The 27,276-nt window shown below is 38.9% G+C and overlaps 2 protein-coding genes across 2 annotated transcripts; one reads left to right on the forward strand and one right to left on the reverse strand.

Moving 5' to 3' along the window:
* Window positions 1-7,275: 7,275 nt before the first annotated feature.
* Window positions 7,276-10,245, reverse strand: LOC101012436 (olfactory receptor 52R1). The gene is given in 3 exon segments (XM_021926201.2): window positions 7,276-7,779; window positions 7,782-8,288; window positions 8,291-10,245. Coding segments are annotated over 3 exon segments (1,122 nt in total). The 5' UTR covers window positions 8,742-10,245; the 3' UTR covers window positions 7,276-7,615.
* A 15,821-nt stretch (window positions 10,246-26,066) lies between these two features.
* OR51F2 (olfactory receptor, family 51, subfamily F, member 2) lies at window positions 26,067-27,008 on the forward strand. The gene has a single exon (NM_001168827.1). The coding sequence runs from the start codon at window positions 26,067-26,069 to the stop codon at window positions 27,006-27,008; it is 942 nt and encodes a 313-aa protein (NP_001162298.1).
* The last annotated feature ends 268 nt before the right edge of the window (window positions 27,009-27,276 follow it).

Here is a 27,276-nt window from a genome sequence, read left to right on the forward strand (position 1 = left end):
GAAAGAGGGAGAGAGAGAGAGATAGAGAGAGCGAGCTAACAGTCAGCCACATTCTTCTCATATTGTTTTCATTTATTTATAGCATCCTAAAGATGGATTTCATGATTTTGCCTCCTTGACCTGGGGCCAGTACTGTGTGTCAGAGTTTTTTTTTTTTCTCCCCCTTTGGAGCCCATTATTTTTTCTTAAGAGTTTCAACAGGACAAGTTGCCACTCTGAGTTTGCCCAGAATTCCTTAGTTAAAACACAGGTGGGAGATGGCTATGTCATGTAAGCTACAACCACAGTTCCTGGGAAAAGTAGAGCCTGTCTGTTGCTCTGCAGCATCGCTTGTCTCAGAGACAAGTTGGCTGTTTCTTCTAGTTCTCTTATGGCTCATTGTCTGTGCCAATGCTGATTCCACTGCTTTATATTTCCTTTCCATGTTTATCAATCTACTGAATTAAAACTCCTCAATTTACAATACAGAATAAATATTACCTCTTCAGGGATATTGTTTCTGATCCTCAGATAGAATTCCCTTCTCATTTGTATCCTGTTCATGAAGTCAGTGTATTACTTGAAGTACATGTATTGCATTTCTGTTTTTTTTTTTTTTTTCCCAAGTCTATCTTTCCTGACTACATTGTAAGGACTGAGTTCAGTGGTTAGATTCTGTCTTCACCATGCCCAACATAGCTGCATTCTGGATGTTTCAGGACACTGATCAATAAATCTTTCCCATCAAGTACCCCTTCCAAGAAGGAATTCATAAATATACAGACTTTTAATACACACATACTTTCTCTGTGTTGGGAAGTAGACAGGTCTGATAGGTGATTACTGTTTTACTCTGAGAAGAAAGGAAACAGAGACAAAGTTGCTTGGGCTGGGAAGGGTGGAAATTTCTCCAGTCACACACTGAGGAAAGGCCTGAGCTGGGACTCCTGGGAGATGCCAGGTCTCCTGCTGCTGCAGTGCTTCCCCTCCTTTGCTACACCTAAGGCAACCTCAGGCCTAATGTCTAGGAACCTTGGGAAAAGGATAAGACCTCAGGGCTAGTTTCTTCTGTAATTGTTCCTGGAAGCATTGCCATTGTCAATGAGTTCATAAACAACAATGCACTTCGGGCTCCTGTACTCACCTGTTCAGTGAGAGTGAGAGCTCCCAGAGAACCAATACAGTGGCTTGCTTACTTTTCACAATCCTATCTGAGATCTCTTTAGAACACAACATTCATCATTCACATATTTATTCATATAATGAATAAACTTGTAATATTTAACACTTCCCCTATTCCAGGCTGCTAAGTGCTGGGCATACAGCAGTAAGAGTGATTTGGTGGCAGCTCTCAAAAAACCATAATCAGTTGGGAAACAATTACAAAACATGACTGTTGAGAGTTAGTAAGACAGAAGACTCATTGAAGCATTCAATGAAGTTCCTAAAGAAATGAAAGAATGAATGAATGAATTCTCATCCCCTGTGTATTTAATAAAACCTGCTTCATAAAGTTCTGTTGGTAACTCAAGCCACATCCCAGTTGGCCCACAGCCTGTGTTACCACATGTTAGGCTTCTCTGTTCCTTTCCTGGAGCAACATCTACTGCTCCATGAACGGACTTTCCCTCCCTAATGTCTTGCCTACACCTGCCTGCTGCAGAGACCGAGCACTATGATTGCTCTGTTTCTGGTGGCAAGAGAACTCCTGCTGGAAATCTGGCTTAATCATCCGCTAAGCCCTTTCTACTCAGTCAGGAAACCAATTAAAGTGGGGAGATACAGTGAGAAGGTATCCTTTCCCTATCCCCTCCCTGTAGGCCTTGATCCTCTTTCCAAAGCATGAGGTTTCAAATGGAGCTGGCACATTCAAGAAGCAGAAATTGGCCCAAATAAAATTTATTTTTAAATATTTCCCTTAAGTACGGTTTTGCACAACTCCAGGGATATCATTAATTTGGATTACAATGTGAGCTTCTCCTTGGGATTATACTTCTGCTTTATTTACAAGCTTCTGAAAGACTTCTAGCTGATTTCTCAGAATTAATTCCTACCCAGGAGCTCTGATTTTTGCTCATTTGTTTGCTTGTTTTTCCCCTTCTCTGCCACTATTATACTTTCTGACTCAGAAATAAACCAGAAGGTGCTACTTAGGTTATTTGGTTTCTGTTTCCTCATCTACAAGGTGGAATTGGATGATTACATTGACTTCAACATACTGAAATGCAGTGATGCATTTTCCACATATTGACCTGTGGAAAATATTAGGGCTGGCATCTGGAGGACTTCCAAAAACTAGAGAATTTCAAATCTCTTCATGACGGCCCATAGTTAAGACAGACATGTTGAGAACTGGAAACCAAAGACTGACAGTCCAGCTTCATCAGGGCTGGGGATGGGGTGAAGGGAAGAGATAAGCTCTGCCAAGTCTCTTTGCACATCACTTGGACCTTTCTTTCCTTCCTCCTCTGGCTTCAGAAGACAGAGCAGGATAAGCCAGCGACTTCAGGATTAGCAGCCCAAGACTAAACTTTAAAATTGTTCATGTCAAGGTGAGACTACAGGACCTCACCTACCTTCAGCTTTCGGTTTCATCATCTTCCAGGGGAGGTCTAGACCATGGGTCTACCTAGATGGCATAAATATGCACAATACTCAAAATGCAAAGTACTGAAAGTTTATATTTTAGGTCTTTACTGACATGCCTATACTTTCCATTGAATGGAAACATACTGTTTTCCATATATTTATTGATGCCTGCACTATGCTAGGATTTGCTAAGATCTGAGGTAACTAAAGCACCATTTTTTCTCATGGTATGTAAAGCATGGAAGCTAAAACACAACCAGATCATTATAGCATAGAGGAGGGAGTGAGTATGATGAGAACAGAATGGAACAACTACTGTAGGAGCACAGAGATGGGTTCTAAGGAAGAGATGTGAATTTTTAGCTCTGTATTCCAGGCACTATGCATTGCACTGAAGAAACAGTTATTGATCAAAAATTGCTTGTTGATTTGAGTATGAAAAAATAATAACATTATGTTTGGCTCTGTGCAGAGTAGAAAATACTGATGAAGCTTTCCCCTTTTGGAAAGTACTCTAAAACGGAGGCCTGACATTACAGTTTGACTCCAAGTCATGTTTGAAAACCATGAAAAGCTGATGTATCAGGAGCTGCCTTTAATATGGTTTTGTGTGGCCTTTCTTAGTCACTATGATTATAGATTTGCTTATTTGAGGGAAAAGAGGCACCGTGAGGTCCCTGCCCACCTACAAATGGAAAATAGGGTCCCTCACTCAACATACTCACTTGATAGCTTCTGTAAATGATTATTTTGTTAGTCCATTGTTTTGCTTTAAGAAAATACCTGAGGCTTTAAGAAAATTACCTGAGGGTAATTTATAAAGAAAAGAGGCTTAATTGGCTCAGGCTGCAGACTGTACAAGCATGGCACCAGCATCTTCTAGGCTTCTAGAAAAGCCTCAGGATGCTTGCAATCATGGTGGAAGGCAAAGAGAGAGCTGGCACATCACATGGTAACAATGGGAGCAGGAGAGAGAAGGGGGAGGCCTCAGGCTCTATTAAACAAGAAGATCTCACATGAACTAACTGAGGGAGAACTCACTCATCACCAAGGAGATAGTGCTAAGCCATACATGAGGGATCCATCCTCATGATCTAATTACCTCCCATCAGGCTCCACCTCCAATGTTGGGGATCACATTTCAACATGAGATTTGGAGGGTACAAACATCCAAAATGCATCATTATGCCCCTAGTACTTCAAATTTTATGTCCTTCTCACATTGCAAAATACAATCAACCTTTACCGATAGTCCCCCAAAGTCTTATCTCATTCCAGCAACAAGTCCAAAATCCTAAGTCTCATCTGAGATTCATCTCCTTTCACCTATGAACCTGTAAAATGAAAACAAGTTATTTACTTCCAAGATACAATGGTGGTACAGACATTGGTTAAATATTCCCAATCCAAAAGGGAGAAATTGTCCAAAAGAAAGGGGCAATAGGCCCCACACAATTCTGAAATCTAGTAGGCAGACATTAAACCTTAAAGCTCCAAAACAATTGCCCCTTACTCCATATCCTTCATTTAGAGCATACTGGTGCAACAAGTGGGCTCCTTGGGAGCTTGGGAAGCTCCATCCCTGTAACTTTGCAGGATGCAGTCCCTGTGACTGCTCTCATGGATTGGAGTTGAATACCTGTGACTTTGCCAAGCTCAGGATGCAAGCTACCGTTGGCTCTACTATTCTGGGATCTGGAGGGTAGTGGCCCCCTTCCCACAGGTTCACTAGTCAATGCCCCAGTGGGGACTCTGTGTGGAGACTCTGACACCACATTTGCCTTCAGCACTGCCTTACTAGAGTCTCTCTGTTAGTGTTCTTCCCCTGCAGCAGGCTTCTGCCTAGGCACTCAGTTTTTCCAATACATCCCCTGAAATCTAGGGGGAAGCCTGCAAGCCTCCTTAATGCTTGCATTCTGTGTGCCTGCAGACTTAATACCACAATGGAAGCTGCCAAGGGTTACAGCTGGCACACTCTAGAGTGGCAGCCCAAGCTGCACCTAGGGCCTTTTGGGCCATGGCTGTAGCTGGAGCAGTCAGGATGCAGGGAGCAGTGTCCCAAGGCTGCACAGGGCAGTGATCCCTAGGCCTGGCCCCCAAAACCATTTTTTTCTTCCTGGGCCTCTAGGCCTGTGGTGGGATGGACTATTTCAAAATACTCTGAAATGCCTTCAAGACTTTTTTTCCCATTGGCTTGGATATTAGCGCTTGGCTTCTTTATAGTCATACTAATCTCTCTAGCAAGTGATTTCTCCAGAGCTTACTTGAATTCCACTCCTGGAAATGCTCTTTCCTTTTCTATCACATTGCCAGATTGTGACTTTTCCAAATGTTTATGCTTTCCTTCCTTTTTAAATATAAGTTCCTACTTTAAGTCATTTATTTGCTCCTATATATATCTGATTGTAGCCTGTAAGATGCAGCAAGGCCGTCTCTTGCATGGTTTGCTCCTTAGAAATTTTTTCTTCCAGATACACTAAGTCATCCCTCTTAAGTTCAAACGTGCATTGCAGCCATGCTCTTTGCTCGGGTGTAACACAAATGACCTCAATTCCAGTTCCCAATAGCTTCCTCATTTCCATCTGAGAACTCTCGGGCGTAACACAAATGGCCTTAATTCCAGTTCCCAATAGCTTCCTCATTTCCATCCGAGAACTCATCAGCTTGGATTTTACTGTCCATATTTCTTCAGTTCACTTCAAGTTCATGTGGACTTAGTTCATTTCTTCACTTCAAGTTCATATGAACTTCACTGCCCATATTTCTATCAGCATTTTGGTCACAATTATTTAACCAGTATCTAAGAAGTTCCAAACTTCCCTTGTCTTCCTATCTTCTTCTGAGTTCTCTGAACTCTTCCAACCTCTGCCCGTTACCCAGTTCCAAAGTTGCTTCCATATTTTCAGGTATCTTTACAGTAACACAATATACTTGGTACCAATTTCCTCTGTTAGTCCATTGCATTGCTGTAAATAAATATCTGAGGCTGGGTTATTTATAAAGAAAAGTTTAATTAGGTCATAGTTTTGCAGGCTGCACAAGCATGGTGCCAGCTTGTTTTGGGCGAGGCCTCAGAAAGTGTGCAATCATGGCAGAAGACAAAGGAGGAGCTGGTACATCACACGGCAGGAGTGGGAATGAGAGAGAGAAGGGGGAGGGAGAGGTCCCGGACTTTTTTTTTGAAACGGAGTTTCACTCTTGTTGCCCATGCTGGAATGCAATGACATGATCTTGGTTCACCACAACCTATGCCTCCCCGGTTCAAGTGATTCTCCTGCCTCAGCCTCCCAAGTAGCTGGGACTACAGGCATGCACCACCACACCCAGCTAATTTTTGTATTTTTATTTGAGACTGGGTTTCACCATGTTATCCAGGATGGTCTTGATCTCTTGACCTTGTGATCCACCCGCCTCAGCTCCCAGAGTGCTGGGATTACAGGCGTGAACCACTGAGCCCAACTAGGACTCTTTTAAATAACCAGATCTCACATGAACTAACTGAGAAAGAGCTCACTCATCACCAAGGAGATAGTGCTAAGCCATTCATGAAGCATCTGTCCCCATGATCCAATCCCTCCCACTAGGCCCCACCTCCAACACTTGGAATCACATTTCAACAGATTTGGAGGGGAGACAGGTCCAAATCATATCAACTGCAGGCACATTTGAGTTATATGCTTTATATTTTGGGCATAAGGATTTTTCATGTCATAATGAAGTTAGTCATCTATTTTCATTGGTTCAGAATATTTAAGTTTATTTACAATCATGATAGAGTAATACAGCTTAAATAATTAATGTCTATATTGAGGCTGGAATTGCAAGTATTCAATTGTTTTGATTTTGGGTGGAAATCAGCAAATTAGATGTTCTGTTTGTCAGTTTCTTTTGTTCCCTCTTCTATCCCCACCTTTTGGCAGAATCCTAGGTGAAAAGTAATTGCTCAATATATTACTTGAATAAAAATTTAAAATGTTACAAGTATTTTATTTTTTATTAAAAAAGTGACTGGAAGGCAATTTGCTATTTGTATAACAAATTTATCTTATCTGACAATATCCTGTACAATTTTAATTCCGTAGGGTAATAAAAGAAGTCCTTGGGACTGAGAGGTATGGTTTTGTATTCAATTTTGAAGAAATGAGATAAAAATGGACCTGAACCTTCTGAAGTCATCTTGTGATAAGTACTAGGTGAACATCACACTGTATCCCTTAAATATGTAAAATCATTTTGTGTCAATCAAAACATAATTCAATTTAAAAATACACTGAAGTATAAAAATATAATTAAAATGCCATAAGTATCACTACTCCAAGCAGCTATTTATTATCATTTGGATATATTTCCTGAATTTCTTTCTTTACGTATATGTATTCCAGTTTAGAATTGGCATCAAGCCTTATGGGCAATAGTTTTTCTTTTCTATTTAAGATTATATCTTGCCTATTTGTCAAATTTTCAGGTACTCCTTCCAAATAAAATAGTTAAATGGCACCTGATATTCAACTGAATATTGCTTCATCTGTAATCTTATAGGACAATATTTGAATAATTTTCAATTTTGTTTTTATAAAGCATGATTTTATGCATGTCTTTGTACACATGCATTTTATTTTTATAAACAGATTCTCAGATGAAGAAAATATATGTACTTTTAAATTATTTGATGCAAAATTCTAAATTCCTTTTAAGCAAAGTATACCTACTTCTACTGATAGTGTAAAAACACTTTTTTGCCTTAATCATCTGTGGGAGATGACATTCTTTTAAAATATTCACTGATTTAATAAGTAAAACTATTTTTATTGTTTCCATGTGATGATGAATATGGTCAACAAAGTTGTTCTTAGCCATCACATCTCTCAGGTGTGTCTTTTCTAGGTACCCTGATAATTGTTTCTCTTGCTTCTAGGGGGTTGCTTACCTCTGAGCCAGTTATTTACAGAGCTGAGTTCGTCATAATAAGGAATTGCCCGTCAAATGTTCATTAATGTCACCACATTAGTGGGGCAATGTAAGTGATGGGGATACACTGACCCTTTGCTCAGGGGACGTTTCCACAACATTCTTGGGTAACTCTGTCCCTTATCTGTTTGGTTCTAACTCCGTAAATAATGGGGTTGAGCATGGGAGGTACCAGTAGATAGAGATTAGCAAACAGGATATGTACCATTCGGGGCACATGATGGCCAAAACGGTGGGTGAGGTGGCTGGGATATAAAAAGCCAAGATGACACAGATATGGGAGGCACATGTGCTAAAAGCTTTGAGGCGGGCTTCACCTGAGGGCAACTGAAGCACAGCTCTCAAAATCATCATGTATGACATACCTATGACAGTCATATCAAAGCCAGCCACAGAGAAGGCCACAAAGAGTCCATACCCACGATTTATGCTTGTATCAGCACACACCAACTTCAGCACAGCCATGTGCTCACAGTATGACTGGGGAATGGCTTGGTGGTGGCAGAAGGGCATCCTAGACACCATGAAGCAGAAGAGGCTCACCCACAGCAGCCCTCTCAGCATCACGACAGTCCCCAGTTCAATCATGACCGATGGGGTTATGAGGCTAGAGTGTCGGAGTGGGAAGCAGATGGCCACATGGCAATCCAGGGCCATAGCCATGAGCACCCCAGACTCCATAAAAGAAAAGGCATGGATGAAGAACACCTGGATGAGGCAGGCATGGTACTCAATCTCATGAGCATGAAACAGAATATGACCAACATCTTAGGTTGGGTGGAGGAGGAGAGGACCAGGTCAGTGATAGCCAGCATAGCCAGAAAGAGGTACATGGGCTTATGCAGGGTGTGGTCAATTCTGATTACATGGAGGAGAGTGATATTTCCAACAACAACCACAGCATACATGGCACAGAATGGAAAGGCAATCCAAAGCTGGAAACTCTCTAGGCCTGGGATTCCAAGCAGGATGAAGGACGCAGGATGAGAAGAGCTGTTCCCTGAAACCAGCACCATGGGCTGGTTAATATGGTTTCCGTTGGGAAGGTAATCTACTCTCTGCAGATGATAACAATCAAAACAAGTGTTATTATTATATAGAAGGCTTTTGGATGGGACTATTGGATACCAGAGTGATTGGATTTGATTATAAACTAGAATAATTTCAACTGTTTTAATAAATAATACGTTGCAACACAACATCATGTTACTCTGTTGTTTTTCATACTAATGTCATTCAAAATGGGGTAGAACATACTAGTTGCAGGTGTAATTCTTGCTCTTCAGTTCTATAGAACTAACAGCTGATTAGTTTAAACTTTTCCACAGGTCCTTTTTATCCCTCTGGTTAGCCACTTGGCCAACTTCTCAGAGTAGGAAGTCAGTAGAGTTTGCAAGCCTATGGCAATTTATGTACTACTTTGAAGTTAGCTTTGAATCTAGATCAGTCACCACAAGGGCTTGGGTGGGAAGTTAACCTACTGACCAATTGAACATTTGTACTTTAATTTATTATCTTTAGTGTAGGTTTCTCCTAGACAAGAAGTTAACAAGCTTTTTTCTTTAAAAAGTGAGATTATAAAATTTTGAGAAATTGTGGGCTATACCATCTGTTGCAGCAGATCAATTCAACCATTCTAGTGTGAAAGTAACCATAGTCAACACACAAATGTGTGAGTGTGGTGTGTTCCAGTAAACCTTTGTTTACAAAAATGGGTTGCAAGCAGGTGTTGGTTTCCAGGCTATAGTTTGCCAACCTCTGTCCTAGGAGATGAATTTTTCATGAAGTCAGCCGTGAACCCTACACTATCTCTAGCATCTCTGTGCTTGGTGCAGAGTAGGAGTTTAATAAAATATTCCTGAAGAAAGTAGCACATAAATGTCATTATTCAAAGGCGGCAGACTCATTAACTGATGAACAATATTCTAGATACCCAGATAGAGCCCTATTGACTCTACCTTGAGGCCATAGAGGTTGCCCTGCGGCAGTGGATGCTGTTTGAGCCCCACTGTCTATCTCTGTTCATCTTACCTGAGTTTATTCCACCCTTTGAGTTTTTTGGTGATCACTATCAATCTCAGAATCGATGGCACAAAGCTCACTTTATTCTTACCCAACACTTTTTCACTGAACTCAGTTGTCTGTGCTTTGTTTGAAAGCTTCAGTTCTTACCGCCTTCAAAAGAGAAACACCTGGGCAAGAAAAGTAATGCATTCAAATCCCCATCACCTCTTGGAACTAACACATGTCTCATTCACTAGAAAAAAAAGATTCCTAAAAAGAATTTCTTCAAGATCCCCAAAAGGGTTGTCTTCGTCCAAATTTCTCAAGATTTATAACAGACTGGGAGAAATAGGGCTCAGACTTTGTAAGTCTAGATCTAAATTGAAATCTTGACCATCCTGCCAGAGAATAAGATATAGGTTTGCTCAAAACAAATATTTGTATGTAGAGCATGGTAAAATTTCAAAACCACCTGTATCTGGGGTCCACCTATATCCCGATCCCTCCTTGCCTGTCCCAGACGTTCCAAGCTGTTTTGTATATTCTGTTTGAGCCAAAGTCTTTCTGTCACTTGCTCCTGTATATCACCCTCAAATTGTTGTGGGGACAGTCCCTGATGTTCAGCGGTACCTTGAAAAGCATATTCAGACCATCCTCATTGCTGTACGAGGCAATATAAGGGGTGCTGGCCAAACGTACAGTTTCTCAAAGTGTATAAATTGTTATGTATCCTGGAACTTAAAGTAAAATTTAAAAAATTAAAAATAAATAAATAAATAATTGTTATTTTTGGAGACATAGCACTATATACTTAAAAATTTTTGTTTAATAAACATACTTGTGCATGTGTCTTTAGAGTAGCATGATTTATAAACCTTTGGGTATATACCCAGTAATGGGATCGCTGGGTCAAATGGTATTTCTAGTTCTAGATCCTTAAGGAATCGCCACATTGTCTTCCACAGTGGTTGAACTAATTTACACTCCCACCAACAGTGTAAAAGCATTCCTATTTCTCCACATCCTCTCTAGCATCATAAGAGCAAAGACTTGGGACCAACCCAAATGTCCATCAATGATAGACTGGATTAAGAAAATGTGGCACATATACGCCATGGAATACTATACAGGCATAAAAAAGGATGAGTTCATGTCCTTCAGGCACGTGGATGAAGCTAGAAACCATCATTCTGAGCAAACTATCACAAGGACAGAAAACCAAACACCACATGTTCTTACTCATAGGTGGGAGTTGAACAATGAGAACACATGGATACAGGGTGGGGAACATCACACACTGGGGCCTGTCCAGGGTGGGGGGTTGGGGGAGGCATAGCATTAGGAGAAATACCTAATGTAAATGATGAGTTGATGGGTTCAGCACACCAACATGGCACATGTATACATATGTAGCAAATCTGCACATTGTGTCCTTTTACCCTAGAACTTAAAGTATAATTTAAAAAATGATAAAAAATTTGTTTATTTGCTTGTTCTTTTTCTTTTATTTTTGAGACATGCTTTCACTCTGTTGTCCAGGCTGGAGTGCAATGGTGCGATAACAGCTCACTCTAGCCTTGAACTTCTGGGTTTAGGAGATCCTTCCACCTCAGCTTTCCAGGTAGCTGGAACTATGGATGCGTGCCACCATGCCCAGCAAATTTCTTGTATTTTTAATAGTGACAGGGTCTCACTATGTTACCCAAGCTTGTCTCAAACTCTTGGGCTCAAGTGATCAGCCAGCCTTGGCCTCCCAAAGTGCTGGAATTAGACATACGACACTATGCCCAGCCCAAATTTTATTGTTTCTAACTCACACAAAACCTCTGTATCCTCCTATAACAATGAGAAAACAGAGTTCAGACTAGTTACATGATCTGCCCAAGATCACACAGCAAGTAAGTATCCAGGTGCATGACTTTGCAGCCAGTGCTCTTGGCTGTACCCAAGCTGCCTGTGATAGATAACAATTCAGACTCCTGCCCAGGTTGGGGAAAACAGAATTTTCTGTCCTATCATGACAAAGGCAAACATGAAGGGGGTGTGCACAACTGCATGCTGAATTAGAGGAAGATCTGAATTTGGACCCAGGGTTCCTACTACTTCATTGGGCTGGAGCCTCTAGCACAGTCTCCAGCTTGACCTCCTGGGATCTCTGGGTGTGTGCTGCTTTCTCTGGGAGGACATCTTTAATGTGTTCTGCCCATGAGCCTTAATGGAGAACTCTCCTATTCTACACCCTCCTTAGGAAGTGATGAGTTTCTCCTCAGCCATGTTTCAGCTACCTGTTTTCTATAGCCTCTTTACAAACCAGTTTCTGTCTTCCTATTCATCACACTTCAGACTCCCCAGTAGCCTTTTCACAGGGCAGAGCTTCCCCATGAAGTTATGTCTCTCAGCCTTCCTCATTCCATTCTGCTTGCTTTGCTTTTCTGCTCTCAGATTTTCTGTTTTTGGTGGACAATGGAGGAGCAGGGATGCCCTGGTACCCAAGACTGAATTGAGAGATGGGGACTGTTGACAGGTGCCTCCCTTTCTTCTCTCCATTTTCCTCTGCTGACCTATGGAATCTAGTGCCTTCCCTTACCTTTCTTTTCTCACAGACTTATGAACATAACACAGGCAGACTTAATCCTTCAAGACATGTGGAATGGACATGGAATTAATCAATACTTAGCCATTTTTGTCCAGTATGTGAGGTTTTCAACATAGGAAGCACAGGTTGTCAACTTGCTGCTGTGTTGAGAAATGGAATGTGCATTTTCTAAAAGGAAGGAAAAGAAAAAACCTCGTACTTCTTCCTCCCCAACACTGCTATTAAATCTGTTTCCCCCCTCACAGGCTAGAATTCTTATGAACACAGTACATACTAAAAGTTGAAATGAAATAATGTCATTTCCAAACACTGTAACTAGGGATATAACACGTTTAACTTCAAATTTAATTTTTCTGTTTCCCAAAATAAAATCTAATTTGTAAAACCTCCATGTAGGCTTTTGCTATATAAATGAGGTTACAAGAACTATATTATCACACTGAGTGGAGCTCAATTTTCACCTGTCAGACTGGGTTTGATTCCAACTATAACACCCGCTGACTCTGTTGGATTTCAATGGTCTCACCCATTTTGTGAGAATAGTTAAGTTCATCAGTCAGCTGTGTTGCTCAAGCCAGTGAGGGAATAGAGGATAAAATCAACTGAGATTTTGCTAAGGAATTGCTTCTAGGGAGCTGTTTTTTCACTTTGAGCTATCTGAAAATAAGGCATAGAGCAATAATGCTGAAGCAGTGTGGGGTTCAGAGCCACCTCTTTTATGGAAATGTTGTGTGTGGAGGCAGTATTCCTACCTTTCTCGGGTCTCCCTGGAGGACAGAGTGGGAGCACTGAGTCTTCTCCCATTCTTAGAATGAAGATCAGTGGTCTTGGATTTTTAGACCTGAAGCTCCCAGTGAGTTAGGCCATTGCATTGGCCTTCCTGCTTCTTGGAGCTCTATGACTCCTAATGCTTTCTGCGATGGGCAGAGGTGCCTGAGGTACAGGTAATCACTCACCCTGACCTCTACTCTGGCTTTAACCAAGCATGGCAAGGCCAGAAGGAGTTCTGAAATTCAGCCTTTGGCAGAGACTTCAGATCAAGGCATATTTAAAGGGCTATGTCTGGACGTTTCCGACCTTTAAGTAGTAGGTTTCTCACTCCCCTGAGCTCCAGTGCCTCATATGCACACTGGCTTCCTCTGAGACTGGAGACTAGAGCTGGAAGCATTAACCCATCCCTTTCCTCTCTCCTCTGTATACAGAAGTGGGAAGGCAAGGGATTTGAATGCTTGTGCAAAAAAGTGTATTGTTGAGATTACATGAATGTGATTTTATCTGTGTGTATGTATTTTTTTTTGTAGTCAGAGTATGTGTATTTATAATTCAGGGGATATTTTGTACAATATGAAACTGTGCTGATATGTCATGTAAGTCGATGTGTGTATCTGAGAGATATGTTAATAAACACATGTATAAGGTACTGAATTTGCATATAAGTGTGAGTATTTGTGTGAATAAGCATATGTGTATATCAAAGTATGAATAATAATTTGCTTTAAGTATGTATCATTAGTGTGCTACCATCATGCTATGAGTTCCAGGTTACTGAATACACACATTTTGTGAAGGCACATGCCTAGTTACATACCTGACAGTGTGAGGTTGCACATAGTGTGTATACATATGAGTATGTATATATAAGGAGTGTGGGGTTAATGAGGATGTTGAGCATCCATTAGTGTATCAGTATTTACTAAGGTAGCTCTGGTTCTGAGACCCCTCACCTCTGACGGACTGATTATCCAAATAGGTGAAAGGAATCCCAAAGAAGACCATGCCATAGTCAGTTCTAAAACTTTGTTAGGCTGGAAGGCTCTCTTCACTCAATCTGAACAGCGAAGGCCTACACAGAGCTTCCTCTGTTTCAATACAGAATCCAGATTTTTTAATCTAATGATTTTAATCTAAACACTAAGGAAGACTTGAGAAAGGCAAACATATAAGAATGCAAAGAAAGATTTGTTTGCAAAGAGTACAAAGCTGTCAGACTTGAACAAAATACAAAATGCAACATACATTTAAGTGGATAAAATTACCAAGGTTATCAGGTTTACATCGATGTGTATATGATAGATGGCAATGATCACAGTCACAAAGGTCATAATTTTTCATCTATCAGCCTACAAAATCAGAAGTACCATTTTCTTTTTTAGGGAGTCCAGGTATACAGGAAATATTCAAAATGTTATTATTTTGGAGATCAGGCTGACATTGTACATTGGAATTTCTGGCTTCAAATTCTTTTTCTTTTTTTAAAATTTTTCCTTCCAACTTTTATTTTAGATTCAAGGAGTACCTCTGCCAATTTGTTACAGGGTAAATTTTGTGCCACAGGGGTTTGGTGTACGGATTATTTTATCACCTAGTTGATAAGTATAGTACTCAATAGGTAGTTTTTTATCCTCACCCTCAATCCAACCTCCATGCTCAAGTAGGCCCCAGTGTCTGTTGTTCCCTTCTTTGTGTCCATGTGTACACAATGTTTAGCTTCCACTTATAAATGAGAACATGCGGTATTTGGTTTTCTGTTCCTGCTTTGAGTTAATTTGCTTAGGATAATGGCCTCTAGTTCCATCCATGTTGCTGCAAAAGACATGATTTCATTCTTTGCAAATGATTTTTCTTTATTTCTTTTTGTTGTTTATTTCCTTTAACTTAGGTATGTGATGTTCTCAGTATATAGGAAGCAGAACAAAATTCAGGTCCCTTTGTCTTCTTTTTCTTCTTGTTTTTTTTAGAGATACTTTTCTCTTTCAACAGAATGTGACATTCAGGATAGGACCTGTGGTGTTTCATTTCTGACTCTTCCACAGTCCCAAATGCCACTGGACTCTAAGCAGGCATGACCCAGGCCCTTGTGGAAAGCATTTATCAGGCTAACCACACTACTTTTTAAGTTTAGTAGGGGATTTCAAGGTGAAAGGAGCATATAGTAGAAATGTCAGAATTTCTCTGATTGATGTTCCCAGAGGCCCCTCATCATTTGAGTCTTTCTAAAGCTGGTGCCTCTCCAGGATGCATTGAGGACTCTAAACCTGGCTCGCAGCCCTTTGTCGAAGCCCAGTTTCCACTGGAATGTACCAAGGTTTCTGGGCAGTTTTGAGAGCCCAGTAAAGTCGGTTATGATAAACTTACAATCACGCCAATCTGCAATTGTAGGGTTATGATGGCAGGGCAGAAAGGATGTTTAGAAAGAAACTTTTGTTGGAAAAAAAGGCTGTTGGGGATATTGACGTGAGAATTCTGAGACAATTCATTATATCTATGTAGAAATATGTTGGTGTGTGTATATATATGTATATGTGTATATATGTAGTATATGATGTGTATATGTAGTATATGATATGTAACATAAATATTATACAGACGTATATAAGGTATTTGTATTATATAAAGAGATAAATATGTGAAACCAAAGAAAATGACTGAGGCAAGTCTCAATCCACTTAGAGGTTTATTTTGCCAAGGTTGAGGACACATGCCTAGGAGAAAGAGACACAGTCACAATAGAACGCATGGCCTGTACTTCTGAAGAGGATTGTGAGGGCTTCAATGATCAAAGGGGAAAAGTGGGCAGGAGGGGAAAGGGGAAAGAAAAAAAGAGGTAGGATATGATCACATTCTTGTGAGGCTTTGATTAGGCTACTGAATCCAGTATGTTGCGGGTGAAAAGGGTTGGTTAGAGGGAGCAATCTATGTATTTCACACTCGTTAAATCTGCACTTGACATAAGGTAAGCATAAAGTAGAGGAAGCAGTCAAATAAGCGTTTGTTTCAGGGTGGATGCGGGGATGATTTCTAGTTTCCTCTTAACATGAATCTATGAAGACAGGCTGTTAATTTACATTGTCAGGCTGAGGGAGGCCTTCTGTGGAGACATATAGCCTTCTTTCTGTAACTATGTTTAGGAACAAAAGGAAAGGCAGATATGTGTGTGTAATTTAGCTTTGAAGCTTAACTTTTCCCTTTCGGCATAGTAAATTTGGGATCCTGAGATTTTCTTCTTTTTTTTTCACATATATACACACAACACACACCCCCCCCCACACACACATATATATACACACTATATATCACTTTAACCTTCTTTTCTTTTAAAGCTCTTTGTATAAAATGTAGTCCTTAAAGTTAATCATTTCAACCTTACTAATGTGAAAAATCTCAATATCTAAATATTTCCATCACATCTACCATTCAAAATATAATTGTCTCTTAATATACGTATGTCACTAACTGCTAAAAAAAAAATTTAAAAAAATTATTTGTGGGGTAAAAAAAAAAAAAGACCCCATAAATAATTAGATTGTTTCAAGTTCATGGTAACCAACTTTATCTGGGTATTCACAAAACCCCAAAATAGGCCGGGTGCGGTGGCTCATGCCTGTAATCTAAGTACTTTGGGAGGCTGAGGTGGGCAGATCACTTGAGGTCAGGAGTTCGAGACCAGCCTGGCCAACATGGTGAAACTCCGTCTCCAATAAAAACACAAAAATTAGCAGGGTGTGGTGGCGGGTGCCTGTAATCCCAGCTATTCAGGATATTGAGGCAGGAGAAACGCTTGAACCTGGGAGACAGAGGTTGTAGTGAGCCAACATCGCACCACTGTACTCCAGCCTGAGTGACAGAGTGAAACTCTGTCTTTAAATAAAATAAAATAAACAAAATACTCCAAAATATTTTTACACTTGTCTCTCTTTAATTGAGCAGGGATATTATGTTAAAAAAGTGTAATAATTACAACAATAATATTTGACCTCCTTGTCTGACTATATTGTTCGGATTCTTTCCTCTAAGCTGTAGTAAAGCTCTTTTGTCACTTTCTGCAGCTCCCCAGGAAGAAGAATTTCCTAGCTTGATTTTGAAGATTTGACCTGTGGAAGGGTAACATGAGATGGCTTTTGCCTACCTTATTTCTTCTTACTCACCCGAGCATGGTGCTCTTACCAGCTTTCTCTCGGCCATCTAGGGCTCATTTCCATATTCAAGTAGGGAAATCAAATCTAATAGGATGGGAAATATAGAGGTTTATGCTCTGCCTTCTCTAATTTCAGGAAGAATCCTGTTGATCTCAACAATGTTGTGAAAGTCCTAGACATTGTAAAAGCAAGAAAATGAATGTACCCTGATTGGAAAACTGTTACTATTTGAATTGTGTCCTCCCGAAAATTCATATGTTGATGCCCTAACCCTCCATACCTCAGAATGTAACTTTACTTAGGAGTAGGGTAGATGCAGATATAATTTGTTAAATTAAGATGTGGTCTTACTGGAGTATGATGATGAGTTCCTAAACCTGGATTCCTTATATAAAGAATAATTTGAATACAGAGATACATATACAAGAATGCCATGTAGACAAAGCAGAGAGCAAGGTGATGCATTTAAAAGTCAAGGTTTCCAGCCAATCACCAGAAGGTAAGAGAGAGACATGAGACGAATTCTCTCTCATGGCCAACAGAAAGAGCCAAACACCTTGAACTTGGGCTTCTAACCAGAACTGTAACACAACAAATTACTGTTGTTTGATTCACTTAGTTTATAGTACTTAATTATCCGAGTACTGGAAAATGAATACACCAATAAATACACTTTAATTCGTTGATTTTTTTTTTTTTTTTTGGAGATATAGTCTCACCACGTTGCCTAGGCTGGAGTGCAGTTGTGCAATCTCAGCTTACTGTAAACTCCAGTATCTGGGTTCAAGAGATTCTCCTGCCTCAGTCTCCCAAGTAGCTGGGATTACAGGTGCCTGCCACCATGTTAATCTATTATTATATGTCATCATCTGTAAATAGTTATACTTCATATGCACCAGTGAACTTTTAAATAGTTTTAATGAAATTGTTTATCTAGACACTTACCCAAAGGGTAGCCTTATATTTATGTAAAGATAGATCAATACATTATTGAAAAACCAGAAATAGCTTTAAGTGTTTCAGTAATTGATTTCCTTTTTTTTTAAGAGATGGGGTCTTGCTATGTTGCCCAGCAGACTGGTCTCAAACTCCTAGGTTCAAGCTATTCACCGCCTTGGCCTCCCAAAGTGCTAGGATTACAGGTGTGAGTTACCACACCCTGCCAGTAATTAATTTTCAATAGAAGAATCAATTCTATTCAGTGACAGAACAATGTTTTTATGGTGCTAGAACAATTGGATATCTGTCTGAAAAAACAAAGTGAAACTCACCTTCTACCTCAAAGTAAAATATCTTTACTTGAGGCGTAAAATAAACCTAAATTTGAAAGCTAAAGCTATAGAGCCTCTTTAAAAAAGTACAGCAATATTTTCATGAACTTGGGGAAAGCAGATTTCTTATACGGGACACAAAAGTCATTAGCCACAATAGAAAAGAAGATCAACAATTGATCGTCATCAAAATGAAAAAATACTACTTCAAAAGAGACCAACACAAAAGTGAAAAGTCAAGTCACAGACAGAGAAAACATTCAGAATGCATATATCTGACAAAGAAAGCCCCACAATCAATAAAAAGGACAACCAACTCATGAAAAATACAAGCAAATGGTTTAAACAGGCCCTGTACAACAAGAGGAAGAAAAATGGCCAATGAACATATGAAAAGGTTTATTATTATTATTCAACATTATTATTCATTAGGGAAATGAAAGTTTAAACTAACAATTTAACAATATAAACTAATTAAAACAGCTAAATTAAGTGCACTGAAAACACTAAGTATTGGTAAAAATGAGGAGCAATCGGAGCACTCATAAATTGAATCTCTTTAGCAGTTTCCAATAAAACTACAACTCCTTTTGAATGAGCAATTTCACTTCTAGTTGCATACTTCAAATAAATGGTTTATACATCCACCAAAAATGTCTGAAGATGCTTATAGCAGCTGTATTCATAACACCTAAAATGTGGAAACAACCCAAATATCTGTCAATCAAAGATTAAACAAAATTTGCCACACTTATGCAATAGAATGCTGTTCATCAAAAATAAAAAAGAATGAAGAACTGAAAAAAAGCAAATACAGAAATAGTATTGTGGAAGTATGAAGCACTTGATGAAGAGTAAATAAGGAGCAGAATCTAATGCTTTAATATAGTTGGGGGAAAGATGACCTACAAAAAAACCCAGTAAAATTCGTTTTAGTCTACGCAGACTTAACAGTGAATTGGTGAGATTTTCAAACAGTTTCTACAAACCAGGTTGTGTTCTAAGGGTTATTATGCTCTAAGCAGTTTTTTTCTGAGCATTTAAAAGGGTTAGTTTAATACAGTGGATAAAACTACTGGCTCTGTAGCCAGCAAGGAGAACCGGTAGCCTTATCCACTGTATTAAGAAACTAACCCTTAAAAATGTTTAGAGAAAATTAGAGCACAGTAATTCTGCATATAGTTGTGAACCAAAAGTATCCGAGACAGGTCTCAATCAATGCAGAAAATTTATTTTGCCAAGGTTAAGGACACACCTGTGGCACAGCTTCAGGAGGTCCTGATGACTTGTGCCCAACATAGTCGGGGTACAGCTTGCTTTTATACATTTTAGGGAGGCATGAGACATCAGTCAATAAATTTAAGATATATATTTTATTGGTCTGGACAGGCAGGACAACTCAAAGTAGGAGCTTCCAGGTCATAGGAAGATAAGATACAAAAGATTGCATTCTTTTGATCAACCTTTCACTAAATACACAATTTACACATGAGGGAGTGGGTAGGGGAGTAGTCACTTACGCCTTAGTCTGACTCAGTGAATCTGCATTTTTACATAAGCAATAGGGCAGATGTGCATTTGTCTCAGGTGAGCAAAGGGATGACTTCCAGTTCTGTTCCTTTTTTCACAGCCTTGAAGATAAGCTATCAATTTTCATTGCCAGGGTGAAATTCAGCAGAACTGTTTTAGGGTAAAGATCTTGAAGCCCACAGAGAAGGCAGGTATGTAGTTTTTTTAACGTTGTAGCTACCTTTTACAGGAATAAAATGGGAGGCAGATTTGCCTGATACAGTTCTCAGCTTGACTTTTTCTTTTGGCTTAGTGATTTGGGGGTCTCTAGATTTATTTATTTTTCACATAGTCAGTACAGCAAAGAAGTACAACAAAAAAAAGAAAGAAGTTTTAGACAGGGAACATAGCAAATTTATCATTTACGTACTTTTTTTGAAATGAAAAATCCTGGAATATATGCTTTAGCAAATGAAATTGGTATATAATAAATTTCAACAATTGATAACCGAGTATAAATTAAAACTACTTATGGATGCTATGTAAAATAATTCCAGGACTACAACAATCTGACATGCCTCAAGAAATGCAGAACATATTAGAATGTTGCACAAAATATGGCCTCAGATATGAGTGATGTCAGAAATTCAGAATTCAGGCTCCATTTCAGTCCTTACGAGTCAGAATTTTCATTTTAACAAGATCTTGAGGATATTTACATGTTCACTCAATTTTACAAGCATTTAATTTTCCTTATAAACAAATAACTGTAATTTGAGATCTTTCTACTTTTTTTTGACATAGGCTTTTATTGCTATAAACGTCCCTCCCATACCGCTTTTGCTGTCCCATAGGTATTTGTATATTGTACTTCCATTTTCATTTGTCGAAATAAATTTTTTAATTTTTCTGTTGATTTTTTATCAACTTATTGGTTGTTCAGGAAGATGTTTAATTTCCATGTATTTGTATTTTTCCACGGTTTCTCTATATTGATTTCTAGTTTTATACCATTGTTTTCAGAAATAATACTTGATATAATTTTGATCTTCTCAAATTTGTTAAGATTGGTTCTGTGGCCTAACAGATGATCTATCCTGGAGAATGTTTCATATGCAATGTAGAAGAATATGCATTCTGCAACTGCTGGATGAAATGTCTGTTAGGTCCGTTTGGTCTAGAGTGTAATTTAAATCCAATGTTTCTTTATTGGTTTTCCGTCTGGGTGATTTGTTCATGAAGTCCTCTACTATTATTATTGCAGTTCCTCTCTTTAAGTCATTTGTGAGATAATCTAAAAAAAAAAAAAAAAAAAAAAAGCTTTTCTTTTCTCGGCCATCAGACAAAATGAAAGATAATTTAAATTCTAGAGACAACATAAAAGTTGTTCCAGAAAACTATGGTCCAAAATAAACAGAAAATTAACGTGATTATGGACCACTGAATTAATATTAAAGGAAATAATTGATTTTCTTTTGATGAATGGGTGCCTTTTTTTTTTTTTTTTTTTTTTGAGACGGAGTCTCGCCCTATTAACCAGGCGGGAGTGCAGTGGCGCTATCTCGGCTCACTGCAAGCTCCGCCTCCCAGGTTCACGCCATTCTCCTGGCTCAGCCTCCAGAGTAGCTGGGACTACAGGCGCCCGTCACCACGCCCGGCTAATTTTTTGTATTTTCAATAGGTCCGGGGTTTCACCGTGTTAGCCGGGATGGTCTCGATCTCCTGAGCTCGTGATCTGCCTGCCTTGGCCTCCCAAAGTGCTGGGATTACAGGCGTGAGCCACCGCGCCCGGCCGAGGTGCCTTCTTTTATAGTGGCATGTTTAGTGACATAGGATGATGTGTCATTATTTTTCTAATCATACCATATATGTATGTATTCCGTGTTGAATAATTATTTAATTATATTTTAATAATTTTTTTGTTGCTTTTGAAGTTCGAATAACCTAAACAAATATATAATCATAGCTATAAGATTGTATGTAAATTTTTATATATGGCCTAGGAAAGTATTATACTACAGGGGACTAAATTTGGGAAAGGAGAGGGAAGAGAAGAAGGAAAGTGTAAGGGCATTTATTCCTTGCACTCTGCGTAGCAGGAAGTAGAGTTTAAAGTTAATGGAGGTTGGGCATGGTGATTTACGCCTGTAATTTCAGCACTTTGGGAGGCCAACGCTGGAGGATATCTTGAGCCTAGGAGTTTGAGACCGGACTGGACAATGTAATGGGACCCCTTCTCTACAAAATAAATAAATACATAAAGACAGATGTGGCGGTATGCACCTGTAGTCCAAGTTGCTAGGGATGCTGAGGTGGAAGGATTGCTTGAGCTTGGGAGGTCAAGGCTGCAGTGAACTATGATTGTGCCATTGCACTGCAGTCTGGAGTGAGACTGGAGTGAGACTGCATCTTAAAAAACAAACAAACAACAAATGAAAATCTACAAAACTTTTTCATATTTTGGGGAAAAAATGGAAAAAAAAATTATATCCATTTAAAATATTATAAAGATAATACAATAATTAAAAGGAAGCTGTAAACATATTATTTGGATCTGCTTCAGTCTACTGTGAGGAATCTCCTGGGAATTTCTAGTCATTACACCTAGGGTCGAGTCCCAAGTGTCTGTTGGCAGCACGGTTGGGTTATATGCAGGGCTTCTTAGGGAAGGCCAGGTCTAAGAGACATCTACAAATACACTTGGCTGAACAGTGAGTAGAAAGGGCATGCCTTCCTCTGTTGGGAGCCAAGTAAGGTGTGAGAGTGTGAGAAAAAGCAGACCAAGAAGGCAGAGACTGTGGAAGCCTAAACTGGGGGCAAGAGAGAGCAGAAAGGGAGGAATGGGAAGTGGAGAGGCAAGTGCTCAGAGGCAAAGGACTGCAAATCAGGGGTAGAAATATTGGGAAGCAGGGTTCAGAGTGACAGGCTCAGATTAAAGGATGTGGGAATTAGTGATATATCAGCAAGTAGTTTGCTAACAAATATTTCTTCTGGGCTAGATAAGTTTGAAAAGAAAGAAATAATCTCTTCTTTAACATTTGTAGAACTCAAAAATCAAAACACATACTCTTGTTTGCTTTATTGGTAAATATTTTTTCCATCATTACCATTTCTTCTATGCTAGATTTTATTTCTTAGGCTAGTTTGGTGATTGATGTTTTCTTATAAAATCATCTATTTTATATATGTCATCAAACATATTATCACAATTTTGCATATTATTCATTATATTTAAAGTTATATTTCTCTAATCATAGCTTTACTATTATTTTCATTTTTCATCCTTTTTGTAAAATGTTCTTGACTGTCTTTGAAAAAAGATTCATTATATTCTTTTTAAATAATCAACTTTGGTTTTATTTTTAACTCATTCATTTATGCCTTTCATGTTTGTTAATTGCTTCTTTTGACATTTATTTAATTATAATCCTAGCTTCTTAAACTGAGAACTTAGAAACTTAATATTTTTCCAGCATTTTTTCCTATAGTCTTCAAGCTGTAAGTTGTTTTGGATGTCATCTTGCCTCACAGTTTCTGCTATGTGATATTATCATTGTTATTCAGTTTAAAAGATTGTTTTTCTCATTTATGTGTTTCTAGAATAGAGAAGGTACTTAATAAATGGATGCTGTTATTGCTTTTGGAGTCTTTCATTTTATATTATTATATTAATGTTACTATATTAATAAAATACAGTATTAGGCTAATTCAATAGTCCAGGTTAGACAGTGAGTTGACTTGGAAAACAGTATTTTGTACTCAGATAAAGACAAGTTGGAAGAATAAAGAGAGATATTAGAGGTTGAATAGAAAAGATTGGAACAGGTGTTGGTTAAAAAATAAGAGCACAGGATAACTCCTAGATTTCTGATTTAGAAAATTGGGTCATTTTTATGAAAGTTATAAGCTTTATACAGAAGATGGTATAGGAGGAAAAACAGTTGTAAGAGAACATAATCAATTTGGTTTTGAAGATATGAGGTTTTTTTATTTACCCACGAAAAATCTAGATGGAAATGTCCAGAATAAAGTTTTATCTTCAGACATGGAACCTGAACGCCAAAACTGATTTTCAGAAATTCATTTGAAATTTATTATTGTATAGGTGAAATATGAGGCTGTGAAAATGGGGGAGATAATTTTACAAGTGACTTGAGAATAGGCAAAGGGTACATCTCTAAAGAATGCCAAATACAAGGTTGGAAAACATAAGGTACCCAGAAGGGGCGGGGGAAAGAAATAAGAAAACTGAGAATAGTCAGATAAAGAGCTGACTAGTGGGAGAATATTAAGAGAGATTGGTATCATAAAATAATGATGGGGAGAAAATTTCCAGAATCATCAACAAAATATGTGTTGTTGAAAGAATTAGATGGTCACTGAAATGAGTCAACTGATTTTTTGTGTTTTTTTTTTGTTTTTTTCTTTTTGAGACAGGGTTTCTCTCTGTCACTCAGGCTGGAGTACAGTGACACAACCATGACTCACTGCAATCTTGACTTCTGGGCTCAAGAAATTCTCCTACTTCAGCTTACCAGGTAGTTGGGACCCACAGGCATGTACCACCTTGCCTGGCTAATTTGTAAACTTTTTTGTAGAGATGGGGTTTCCCTATGTTACCCATGCTGGTCTTGAACTCCTGGGCTCCAGTGATCCTCCCGCCTCAGCCTCCCAAAGTGTTGGGATAACAGGCGTGAGCCCTGTGCCTGGCCTCAACTGAATTTGACAGTTCCATTTTGGTGTTATTTTCCATAGTGGATATAGCCTGGATACCTGATTTTCTTGGCTCTTTGCATACAGGAACTATCAATATTAAGACTACTTTCCAGAGAAGCCGAAAGAGCTTCATATCTCCACAATTCACACGGAATTAACATTTGACACATCAGACTCCCCTCCAAAGATGCCACACTGACCATAGTATGTCTCCTTAAAATCATATACCTGGATGGAGCCTTTGTCAGACTGGTTTAGAAATTCCTTTTATGCATTCCTCAGCTTTATGGAGTGAAGGCATTGAGGTTAGACATGCAGGTTTCATCCTGCAGTTCTTCTATGCATCCTAACTGCATAATTTGGGGCAAATTGCTTAATCACTGTAAATATCAGCTTCTTCATATGTTTATTAGGGATAAGAAATTTATTTTCTTTGTTGAATAATTATAATGATTGGATCATATTATGGATATGAAGATAATTGTGTCTGGCATATGGCACATGTTCAAGAAATGCCGGCTATTGTGTTTTTTTGAATTTTGATACTAGCCTGTGGTATTATTTATCATAGTGTAGTGCTTAATTTATTGTAGTAAAATTATGGCAAGATTTGCCTTTTTTCCTCCATTCCTTCCCTTTCTTCTTTCCCTTCTTCCCCACTCCCTCCCTTCTTCCTCCTATTCCTCCTCCTCCTCTTGCTCTTTCTTCCTCTTCCCCCTTGTGCTCTTACCTGCTTCCACCTTCACTAGTCTTTCTCTTTCTCCTCCTTCTTTTCTTCCTCCTCTGTCATCTTTGTCTCTCTCTTTTCTTCAACTTTCTTACTGTTGTGCTTTCTCTCAATATTTAGGCAGTGCTTTATAAAGATAACATTGGGTGATTTTTGCTGAGTCTTAGTTTGCTCATCTGCAAAATTCATGTACGATCTATCTCCAAGAGTTGGTGTATGGATGAAATTATATAATGCATATAAAATGTCAACAACACAGGGAGCTCCAAACAAGTGGGATCAATATTTATTTTTCTTAGGGTGTTTTTTTGGACCACCCTATTACCACATATGTGGGCCTGTGTGTCCCAGGGATGTTTTTGGCATTCTTCTGGATATTTTCAAAGGAAGTATAAAAACATTCACATTTCAAACATGACTTAGTTTGCTCAGTGTTTTATTCCAGAATCAAAATTTATTTTCAACAAGTACTGGGAACCAGATTTCTCATAATATTGTTTAGGTATTTTACTAGGGATTTATATTGGCAGACATAACTTAATTGTAATGTTTATTGCTACTAAGGAGAATTATAGACTTAATATACTTAAGAAAATTTGATGTGGCACAGTTCAGGGAATTCACTTTTCTCAATAAATGTGAAACACTGACAGACTTGGAGAGAAATGTGCAGCTCTGGGAAACTAAAATAAAATTCAAGTTCTTTGAAAATTAGAAATAATAACTCGGTGAGTCTTGAAGTGCCAAAGAGATGTTATAAGTGATAAGCTACGTATTATGTGTTATGTTAAATGACTGAAACATCCCTGTCTTCTCAGTCTTTCCCTATGTTGGTCCTCAATAATAGCAATGCTCAGCCTCTGATCTTTTTCCTGATGGGCATTCCAGGCCTGAAAGCCACCCAGTACTGGATCTCTATCCCTTTTTGTCTCCTGTATGTTGTCGCCCTCTCTGGAAATAGCATGATCCTGTTTGTAGTCCTCTGTGAACAGAGCCTCCATAAGCCTATGTATTGTTTCCTCTCTATGCTTTCAGTCACAGACCTGAACTTGTCCCTGTGTACACTTTCTACTACCCTTGGTGTCTTCTGGTTTGAAGCCCAAGAAATCAGCCTAAATACCTGCATTGCTCAGATGTTCTTTCTACATGGATTTACTTTCATAGAGTCTGGGGTTCTACTAGCCATGGCCTTTGATCGTTTTGTGACCATCTGTGACCCACTGAGATACACTACCATTTTTACCAATGCCCGAATTGCCAAGATTGGGATAAGCATGTTGATAAGAAATGTTGCTGTCATGTTGCCAGTTGTGCTCTCTGTGAAGAGGTTGTCCTTCTGCAGTTCTATGGTCCTTTCACATTCTTACTGCTACCATGTTGATCTCATCCAACTCTCCTGCACAGACAATAGGATCAACAGCATCCTTGGTCTGTTTGCGCTTTTCTCCACTACAGGGTTTGACTGCCCTTGTATCCTGCTCTCCTATATCCTGATCATTCGATCTGTCCTCAGCATCGCTTCCTCAGAGGAGAGGCAGAAAGCCTTCAACACCTGCACATCCCACATCAATGCTGCTGCCATCTTCTACATCCCTCTCATCAGTTTGTCTCTTGTCCATCACTATGGCCATTCAACACCTCCATTTGTCCACACCATCATGGCCAATGTCTTTCTGCTAATCCCTCCTGTGCTCAACCCTATTATCTACAGTGTGAAGACTAAGCAGATTTGAAAGGCCGTTATCAAGGTCTTAATTCAGAAGCAGTTTCAAATCTAATCATCAGTTATTTCTGATTAGAGATAAAGCCATTTATTACTAAGTGCTTTGCTAGAATGGAGTAATTGTCCCAGAGTGCCCAAACATGCCTTCAACAGTCCAAACTAAGCAACTTACAGGTTATGTGACATTTATTTAGTCAATTTCTTTGTCAATAAATTCATGTCATTGCCAACTAAATTATGATTTTTTATTTCAATATAAAGTGAATAAATATACATAA

The sequence above is a fragment of the Papio anubis genome, chromosome 12 (genome assembly GCF_008728515.1).
Source record: "Papio anubis isolate 15944 chromosome 12, Panubis1.0, whole genome shotgun sequence".
In the NCBI taxonomy this organism is placed as follows: domain Eukaryota; kingdom Metazoa; phylum Chordata; class Mammalia; order Primates; family Cercopithecidae; genus Papio; species Papio anubis.

Excerpts from the sequence above, each read along its gene's own strand:
- OR51F2 (NM_001168827.1), top strand. The coding sequence starts at position 26,067 with ATGACTGAAACATCCCTGTCTTCTCAGTCTTTCCCTATGTTGGTCCTC.